The sequence below is a fragment of the Pempheris klunzingeri genome, chromosome 16 (assembly GCF_042242105.1).
Source record: "Pempheris klunzingeri isolate RE-2024b chromosome 16, fPemKlu1.hap1, whole genome shotgun sequence".
In the NCBI taxonomy this organism is placed as follows: domain Eukaryota; kingdom Metazoa; phylum Chordata; class Actinopteri; order Acropomatiformes; family Pempheridae; genus Pempheris; species Pempheris klunzingeri.
Window position 1 is genome coordinate 5,994,281 of NC_092027.1, and position 9,664 is coordinate 6,003,944.

The 9,664-nt window shown below is 41.5% G+C and overlaps 1 protein-coding gene across 2 annotated transcripts; it reads left to right on the forward strand.

The window, feature by feature from the left end:
* Nucleotides 1-80: 80 nt before the first annotated feature.
* eva1bb (eva-1 homolog Bb (C. elegans)) lies at nucleotides 81-6,443 on the forward strand. Of its 2 annotated transcripts, XM_070846946.1 has the most exons (3): nucleotides 81-348; nucleotides 4,015-4,159; nucleotides 5,734-6,439. In XM_070846946.1, exons 2-3 carry the CDS (start codon nucleotides 4,093-4,095, stop codon nucleotides 6,165-6,167), a joined length of 501 nt encoding a protein of 166 aa, XP_070703047.1. In that variant the 5' UTR covers nucleotides 81-348; nucleotides 4,015-4,092; the 3' UTR covers nucleotides 6,168-6,439. The 2 variants fall into 2 exon arrangements, with proteins under 2 accessions (XP_070703047.1, XP_070703048.1); XM_070846947.1 differs by lacking the exon at nucleotides 81-348 and having other exon boundaries at nucleotides 4,087-4,159; nucleotides 5,734-6,443.
* The last annotated feature ends 3,221 nt before the right edge of the window (nucleotides 6,444-9,664 follow it).

Genomic DNA, 9,664 nt, shown 5'->3' on the forward strand with positions numbered 1-9,664 from the left:
GCATTTTTGGGGCTTTTATTTTGTAGTCAGATGCCAGTGGCACACGCAGGAGTTTTACTTATCTCTCAGGAAAAGGAAACACCTCCTCCTGACACGAGTCTGGACCGTTTGTGGCTGGTCCTCCTCCTCTGAAGGATGGCAGGGAGTGGATCATAGTGGAGGGCTGCTTCCTCTCGGGCAGCACCATCAGCTCCTCTGTCACAGACGCCGAGTGACCAACAACCCCTGACTGACATTATGGGATCTTATCTGACTGTTGGCTGACAGACCAGGTCCAAATCTGGATCTAAACTATTTTTCAGTGGAAACTTTCGGCTCGTCACTGTGCAGCTCTCATCCAGGACCAAGGTGAGTGATGGTCTGACATCTTATCAGCTTATGTTTATCTAGCACTCCTTCTCTTCAAATATATGTAATTTCCATGTAAATCAAGCTTTTATTGCACATTACAGGGGCCCTCTGTCAGGAATACAGGCTGTCAGACCTTGTTACAATCTCCTATTTTTAGACATTTTTATATTTTCAGAGGAATCTTCCCAAATTTAATGTAGTCGCTTTGCTGTCAGGCAATAAACAAGGCAACAAACTAGTTTATTAATAGGGCCTGCACTATGTTCTTTATATACCACAGACTATAAAACTCTTTATAGGATGTAGCAGCCACAACATATCCAAAATCATCAACACTTTGAACATAAATTCAAAGAGATAACCAAGCTTGTCACATGTATCTTATTACTTTCTTGATGCTTTATTCACTGTGTCCTGAGCTCCACAAATGTCTTCTTGACAGCAGCTTCCTGTGTGAGAGACTAAACATTTAGTGGAAGCCGGATTAACTACTGTAAAACAACAAGTCTAATTTTCAATGGTTTCAGGTTCCATCTTTTGACTTAAATAGGATTATCTGAGCAGGAAATGTGGGAGGGTTGAACGGGAGTGCATTTTATGGGGTTACATAAACGGCTACAGCTGCCGGGCTTTGCATGTGTATAGTTAAGTCAAGAAGTTATTGGACTTGTCTGGAAATGTTAGGTGTTAAATCTGTCTGCCCGAGACTGCGGCCGCATAAAATGGACATTTGTCTCCCTCTGGTATTTGTGTTGTGCCTCCAGCTCAGGAAAAACCACAAACTGCCTGTCATGAAGTTGTGTGGAGCTCTGCATAAAAATACATAATATATGTATAGATTTACTCTGCAAGTGAGAAAGCAGAAGAAGTGTGTGGGTGTGCTTCAAGTACAAGTAGTTGACTGTGGCACTGAGGCACCGTATCATAGCTGCTAAGAGTCTTCTTTTATTAAAGGAAGAGGGAAAACTCAGCCAGTGCAGAGAGATGATTTCACTTCCTAAGAGAAATGAACTTGTTACGAAAAGTTTATTTGTGTCTAGAGCTCGAAACATGAAAGAACAAGAAACCAACTATAGTCAACAGGGGGAAACGCCTCGTCTGGATCTGTTTGACAGAAACCAAATCTGTCTTCTCTCTCTGATTAAAATGTTCTATCAGGTTTGTTTAATCTCTACAAAATCTGAAGAAAAACAATATTATCCTGTTTCTTGGTCAGGAGCAAATACTGTAAGATATAATCTGGCACACAACCCCCTCCTATTGTTTTTATTCTTTGGTTTTAAACAAACTAGTTAGTGAGCTTTAGACCACCACGGCTCCGCAGACGGGTCTCTCCTTTGTTCTGTACACAACCGCTGACCGACAGCCTCAGCTTTCTCAGTCTAACAAGCAAACAACTCACAATCATATGAACGCAAGCAAAACAGTGGTCTCAAATGTAATGTTGGTATTAGCTCAGGGTTCCTGCTCACTGACACTGACCAACAGTCTGTCGCGGTCAGCAGCTCTCCGGTTCTTCGGCTCAGTGGTTGCGTTGCTTTATGCTGGGCAACAGTCTGTCGCTGAGCCACAGCTCAAATTTCTCTGCCATTCAGTTTCAACAAGCTTACTAGCATTTGCAAAGATACTCCAGCTTTAGCAGCAACTCAGTTCCTTCCCAGCCCTGTGTTAGAATCTGGTCATTCGCAACCAGTACATAGGCAGAGTGTCCGCAGATAGACAGGTACGTAGGTAGACAGGCAGGTCGGCTTATTCCAGGCCTGTCAGCCTCAGGTTCCAGATTTAGCTCTTTTTTTTATATCAGTCCATTTGATTTATTGATTGCTGTCAGACTGTTGTAAATTGCTTCTAAGATAAGCTACGTACCCTGCCTTTAATATCTCCAGTGTGATAAATGTTTGATGAACAGTCTGATATGTGGGCCTGCAGAACCAGTGGGTGTAAAGGCCAGTCTTCACTTAAAACAAACACTGTTTGACTTTACACCAGCTGAACCGAGAACTAAATTGCCCACTTATGTAGTTAAGGTCTGGGGGACGCAAATTGAGGGTGCAGATGGAGTCATGCTTCTTCTGTCAGTGAGTTAAATACCAACCAGAGGGCAGAGCTGCTCGAGACCCATGAGTCAATAGACCCCGAGTCAGCCACCAGAATGACTACCACAATAATTACCCTCCCAAAAAAACCTAAAAAAGAGAGCTCTTGAGAGCGCACAGGGTCTGCCAAGAGTCACCAGGATAACAATCAGGGTGTGAGAGCGGCTCAGGCCCCCAATGGCAGCGATTGGTGGAGGGCACGATTTCGTTCTCCCAGGAGAGAAAGCACCAGAAAGAAAAACATTCGGCTCCCACGCACATTGTTGTTGTAATGACAGGGAATGTGAGGGGCTGGGAAATATCAGTCATCATGTTTACATCAAGCTTTACTGTAACCGTGGGACCATCTGCGACAGCCTCTCATACCAAATCCCCCACTTTAGCCTCATCTAGCCCCCAGTCGCTCACTCCCTTAAAGGACTGGTTCACAAAGAAACTGTAGAAAATAGTTCTGTGGGTTAATGACCAATGATGTTGGTCTGTTGCACCGTCGCTTTAATCCAGACTGAAATATCTCAACACATTTTTGGTGCATTGTCATGAAATTTAGGTCAGACATTCGTGTTCTCCAGAGGAGGAATAATGAATTCGGCAAATCTCTGATTTCCTGTAGCGCCACGAGCAAGTCAGCATTTTAAATCATCCAGTAAAACATCTCAACGTCTGTCTGATGGATCGACTCAAACTTTTGTACAGACGTTCATGTTCCCCAGAGGATAAATTTTAATGATAAATCTCAATCTGCTAAACATCAGCCTGTTAGAATTAGACAGTGTTTGCACAATAAATCAGCACTTATCTGTTTTATACTAAGAAGAAATCATGTGTGCACTGATTCAGGTCAGTCAAGCTGAGTGAGTTCATCATGAAGACTGCAGGATATCTGTAACAGAATCATTCATTAACAAAGTAATAAACATTTACAGCTCCAGACGAGATGGATCATTGTAACAGCACTATTGATTTATTGTCTTACTAACATTTATACATTTACTGCAGACTTATTGGCTTATTACAACAATGAGAAACCAGTGGGCATTTATGAACAAGCTGCCAACATTTATAACTGCTCTGTTACCACATAGAAGAGAAACACCAGCAAAAGGGGTAAAATAAGTAAAAAGTAAAATTATGGTAGTACTTCATAAAAAGTACATCACCAATAACTCAGACAGATAAAAACCTGTGCAAAGTTGTCAGCTGGAGTTTCCAAGCAAACATTCACTTTTTTTGTGGGAAAAAGAGACAACAAAACCTCCATTTCCTTCCAGAAACTCCGGAAAGGAGCCTCCTCAGGCACTGATGTCATAAATATAAACTTCCCTATCAGACTCAGAGGGCCCCACGGTGCTGTCCTCGCTGCAGGCCTGAGTGTAAAACACTTACGAGGAACACAATGTCCTCGTCGGCTGACCTCTGACACTGGTGTAGATCACAGGAGTGATGGGAGGGGAACACATTTCATCAGGCTGTTAGAAGAACTCCTCAGTGGGTTTAAAAGTGACACTTTACAAAGAACCATATCTGACTGAAACATTAATGCTCTGCTTGTGTTTTCTTGCGACAGGATCTGTCGTTGGTGGACAGTCGAGGAGTTCACTGTGTAAAAGAGAAGTCCTGGAGATGGTAGATATCTGAACACAGGATGGAGCCGATTAAAAGAGACATGGAGCTGCTCAGTAACAGCATGGCGACCTACGCTCACATCAAAGGTAAAAAGTTGGTCTGTCTACAACTGTGGTCCCCAACCTGCGGCTCGGGACTCCCTCAGTGGGTCATGGCGTGAATCTGTGTGGTCACAAAAGAAAGAAAAAGAAAAACTCACAAAAAGTAATTTTTCTAAATATTCTCTAAGCTTTCTCATTGAATAGTGTGTATTTTTACTTTTCTCTAACTAGTAAACTATTAAAATAAATATACTTATTCACTTTCTTTCCAAAAATTAGTTGACAAGATACCACTTAGCTTAAAGACTGGAAATAAAGGGACTCTGTCCAAATCTAACAAAATCCACCAACCAACACCTCTAAAGCTGTTTGAAATATTATATCTTTGTTTAATCCAAATGAAAACTCAGCCTTGGGTTTTGTTGCCTTTGTTCATTTGGACCGGGCCAGGCTAGCAGTTCCCCCTCTTTTCAGTCAGTTATGCTAAGCTAAGCTAACCGGCTGCTGGCTGCAGCTCTATATTTAACATACAGACATGAGTGATTTATCAGTCTTCTAATCTAACTCTCGGCTAGAAAAGGAATAAGTTGCCAACATGTTAAACTACTCCTTTAATTGAGGGGCGGGGTGGTCCTATTAAAGGAATGATCCACATTTTACATTGAAAGGATTATCGCTCGCTGTGATTGTCCCTCCTGATACTGGCCGTTAAACTCGTCAATCTTTTAAGGGCCGACAAGTAAGAAACACTGGGATCCGCTGGTCTTGATCACTGCAGGTCTCGGCAGAAGACTTTTCTTTGTGCTTTAAGAATTCATTTCACAGTCGAGCAGTCTGAGGGACTTCAGTGTCCTGTTTTCTTTGGCTCACTTCACGGCTGTACTTTGACCGTGTATCAGCTCACATTGTTGAATTTCTTGTGCTCAAAAGTAGGCACTGGGAAAACAATAAACTGCACAGATTTCATTCTCTATTCTCTATTCAGATCCTCTACTTATGTTAAAGTACCAATACATGAATGTAAAACTCCATCACAAGTAAACATCCTGCATTTAAAATCCTACTTAAGTGAAATTAATCAGGTGGTGTCAACAGAACGTACTTTAACTATCAAAACTAAATCTACTTGTAGTCCAGTGGTTACCATCCCAGGGTTCAGGCCTCTCCGGGGGGCTCACAAGATAAATCAGAGGGGTCGTGAGATGATGATGATGATGATGATGATTAATGGTTAAAGAAAGAAGGAAACTTCTGCCTCACCAAACTCTGGACCTTTGCTTGTTTTTGTGCCTTCAGCTGTTGTGTAACTGAAACCATCTGAGGGGTTTAGGGGGGACATGTCTCTTTAGGGGGAATGAAAACAACTTTCACACATTTGAAATGTCACAAAGATAAAGTACATAAAGTTTATGTAATGAAGTAAAAAGTTACACTTTACCATATTTACCTGTGAAATGTAGTAGAAGTATAAAGAGACTAAAGTGGAAATACTCAAGTTAAGTGCCTCAAAATTGTACTTCAGTCAATACTTTTGTAATTTTTTTACAGTTGTCATATAAAACTAAAAGCATAAATTACATTATTATTATAAAGTCTGTTGTGTGTCTCTGCCCACGCAGCCAATCCGGAGAGCTTCGCCCTCTACTTCATGATGGGCGTCTGTTTCGGCCTCCTCATGGCGCTGTGCCTCCTGGTCGCTGGCATCGCCTGCAGGACTCGCCGCCACCGCAGACCTCCCCCTTCCCCTGAGAGGAGGCAGCTGAAGGAGTCCAGCGAGGAGGACGAGGAGGATGACGATGAGGAGGAGAGCATGGCGGAGGAAGACGGGGAGGAGGCGGAGATCCCTAAAGTGACGGTGGGGCCCATGAGCGACCGCAGCAGCCAGTCTAACGGGACTCTGAGGAGCGTGAATGTGTTTGCGTCAGCTGAGGAGCTGGAGAAGGCACGGCGCCTGGAGGAGAGGGAGCGAATCGTCAGGGAGATCTGGAGGAACGGACAGCCGGACATCCTGGTCACAGGGACGGGGACTATTGGACGAGTGCATTACCACTAACGGACGCTTTGACTGGGCCCTAAAAATCCACACACGGACTGCAAAGTGCTGCACATACACAGCACAGTGGACAGAGAAATGTTCACTTTGATTTGATCATGTTTAGATGAGAGACGGCCCACCGAAGAGACATTTGTGTTCTGCCACCTTCTCGCCCCTTTAGGAGACCAGCGGTAGGTCCTCAGTCCTTTAGTCCAATGGGAGAAGTGAAGGTGATCACAGACTGTGACAGATTCTTTCTCCCCAAAGTCACCAAAGTAAATACTGGACCAACTGGTCACAAGCAACATATCTCCTTAACACTCTGACACTAAAATGGATTTTTTCAGTCAGACAGATCAGGAGAAAAGTAACTCCTGCAAGATCTGGCAAAACACAGATATGGTTTCTCCGGCTGGAGGCTGTTCACGCGCAGCACTCATCACTAACTGTAAAAAGTATTATTGTGCATTTTAATATTAACCAAAGATGAGCAAATATTATCAGCTCACTCTGAAGCTGTTTGCCATAGAAAGCTCTCAGTCTACACCTGCTCCACCAGGTTGTTTTCAGTTATTCGAGCAACACGGTGTAGTCCAAAGCTAGTTAGCATGTGAGCAGTGGAACAACAACTAACTGACCTACACTGAGCAGAAGTATGAACAGTATTGAAATACAAACAGCTGTTGCTCAGTGCAGGTTGTGGTTAGTTGATGTTCAACCGTAGATTATTCATGCGCCGCACATCCCCGTCTGCTTCCCTTCATCCACGCGACGTTCACAACGAGGCAACTCAGGAGACAGGAAGCGTGTACGAGTTCATACCACTGGCAGAGGTTGTACAGCGCCATCTTTAGTAATCGAGTATCTTTGATTTGTACGGCGACTTGAAGTGGTCAGTATAAAAATAAGGGACCTTTAGTGTTGAAGGAGGCTGTGCAGGAGAGAATTAGGTCCACGTGTGAAAAACATATTTGGGTTCTGTTTCCGAGTTCTCTGAATTTACACCTTCTGAGAGTAAAGTCACATTTCTGTCTTTAAACTTAGTATTTTGAGTTTTAAGTCAGAGCTCAAAGAAACTTTTCATGTGGCCTAATCCTCTTACAAACTCTGACACTGCTCTCACACATATTAAAACAGCTTGTTTCATCATGTACCCCAATTTAAGTATATATGTTCTCTAAAAAAGGCATTTTTGATTGATCAGTAATCTCATGGGAAAATGCAGACACATGATGTAATCCATCAGTGATGTTTTCCATTAATCCAACACATGATGAAATATTCTTCCATCCTGCTCGTTTTCACGTCTGATTTAGAAAAATCGGTTTGTCCTGATTATCAAACTGGCATCAAGAACTAAGTAATTATGAAAATTAAAATGAACGCTGTCGTTGTGAAAAGAAGCAGGATAAAATATTATATAATAATGAGATAAGTTTAAAAAATGTATTGAATTATTTCACATTTTCACTGTTATACAGTTTATATTTGCCTGTATTTATTTATGTGATTATTCAATTCTTAATTCAGTAATTTATTATTGAACTCTTTTGGCCTCCATAGCTTGGTATTATATTACTTAAAACAGATTTTGTATGCAGCATATTTGGCGTCATTTGTATTTTACCATATCTTTCCGATGTGAATAATTAAAAGTTTAACCACTTTTTGAATTAACAAAACATTTATTTATCACTGCATGTAGCCGTCTACCCATCTGTGATTATTCATGAGTTTACTCATGAGAGAATCGACGTCTGTATGGTGAGTGTCTTCTATGACAGTAAACTGAGTGTTTGGACAGTTTTTGAAAAATATTAAATTTAAATCTATGTAAAAGAGAAAAGCAGCAAATCATCATATTCTATTAACTTGACAGTTGTTAAATGTAAATCTAAAATCCGATATATAAAGGTGTGTCCTTTGTGTAGCAGTAACTTATGATATTGATTGCGTGATTGAGTGCGTCCTGTTTGTCTGGTGCAGAAGTACATTTGGTATTGATCTGAGTCACTGACTACTGAACTACTGAAAGTGGGAAAAACCAACGTAAAACTTCACTGCGGTAGTTTGAACCCAGAAGAGAAATGGGGGAATTGTTTGCAGTTTTTCATTTTTAAAACTAAACAACCCATTTAAGAAAATAATCTGCATATGTATAAAAAATAGTCACTAGCTGCTGCGTCTGTGTCAAACTGCTCCCAGAGGCTGTTTCATGGTGGGCTGATCTCAGCAGAGACGTCAGCTTCCCAGAAGCCCTCTGGTCTCTTCCCAGTTTGTGTCACTGACCCCAGCTCAGCCCGTGCTTCCTTTCCCACAATTCCCAGTACCCCCCCCTCCCCAGCAGCTCTCTCTGCTGAAGGCGTGCCTGTTTGGGGCTATGAAAGAGCCATTTACCTCGGCCGTACTGTAGATATTACCAATGCAGTGCTTCCCCAAGTGGATCCAAGTGATCTCCCACGAGACAGTCGATTTTCTGTTGACTGGATTTTCCTCCTCCGTTTATGAAAAGGCCGATTATGTTACAACTGGAGCTCTTGTGTCCAGTGTTACCTTATAAGTGGGAGATGGTTGTAGGATTGAGAGAAAACCACCCTCATTACTGACAAAATGAGACACTCATGACCTGATGGCGCTTATTCACGATTGTGTGAGATCCTGTTTCCACTTAAACAGCTCAAAAAACATTATTTTACCACTTCAATACTCGTGAGAACTAGTGTATCTGGACGTATATAAGCTGCCCCTGACTCAGATCTTATAGTTTGTATTTTGGTCATTAAAAGTCAAAAGTTGGATGAAACCAAGTATCCAACATTTACTCAAGTACTGCACTTAAATAAAAATTCACTGTATTTGTACTTTCAGTCTTTTCATGCCACCTTGTACTTCTGCTCCACTGCAACTATGAGAGGAACCTGGTTTTTTATACTTCACTACATTTATTCAAGCAGCTTTAGTTACTTGTTACTTCATAAATTAATATTTTTGCATTAAAAGGTGGAAATCCCCTGAGCCATGCATAGCTTAGAATGGTTAAACACAATGGATGAAAATGTTAACAGTGCTGTTTAAAGCTGCTCAGTCAATAAGTAGTTATTCATGCACTGCCCATTTAACATATCATGTGAAGGATTTCCTTACGTGGTGGAACAGCATGTTGATTCATTAGTTATAGTTGGTAAAAGTCAATAGCAAAGAACAGCTGTTACATATATTGAGCCCAAGTTCATGTCTTCAAATTACTGGTTTTGTCTGCAGACGCAAAAATGATCAGCTCACTATCAAACAGAACAAAGTTCTCACAGTCGAGAGGCTGTAACCAGGGAACATTTTTATCAAAATAGTTTCCACTTGTAAGTTATCAGTAAAAAATTAATCAGCGAATGTTATAAACTGATTCATTTCAGGTATTTTTTCAGAAATGTCAAATATTCCTCAAACATGAGGATTTGATTATTTTCTGTCATAAATTAGACTGAATATCTTAGGTTTTGGACTGACAGTCCAAATGT

Excerpts from the sequence above, each read along its gene's own strand:
- eva1bb (XM_070846946.1), top strand. The coding sequence starts at position 4,093 with ATGGAGCCGATTAAAAGAGACATGGAGCTGCTCAGTAACAGCATGGCG. Across the intron at positions 4,160-5,733 it reads GACCTACGCTCACATCAAAG|CCAATCCGGAGAGCTTCGCC; the intron begins GTAAAAAGTTGG and ends CTGCCCACGCAG.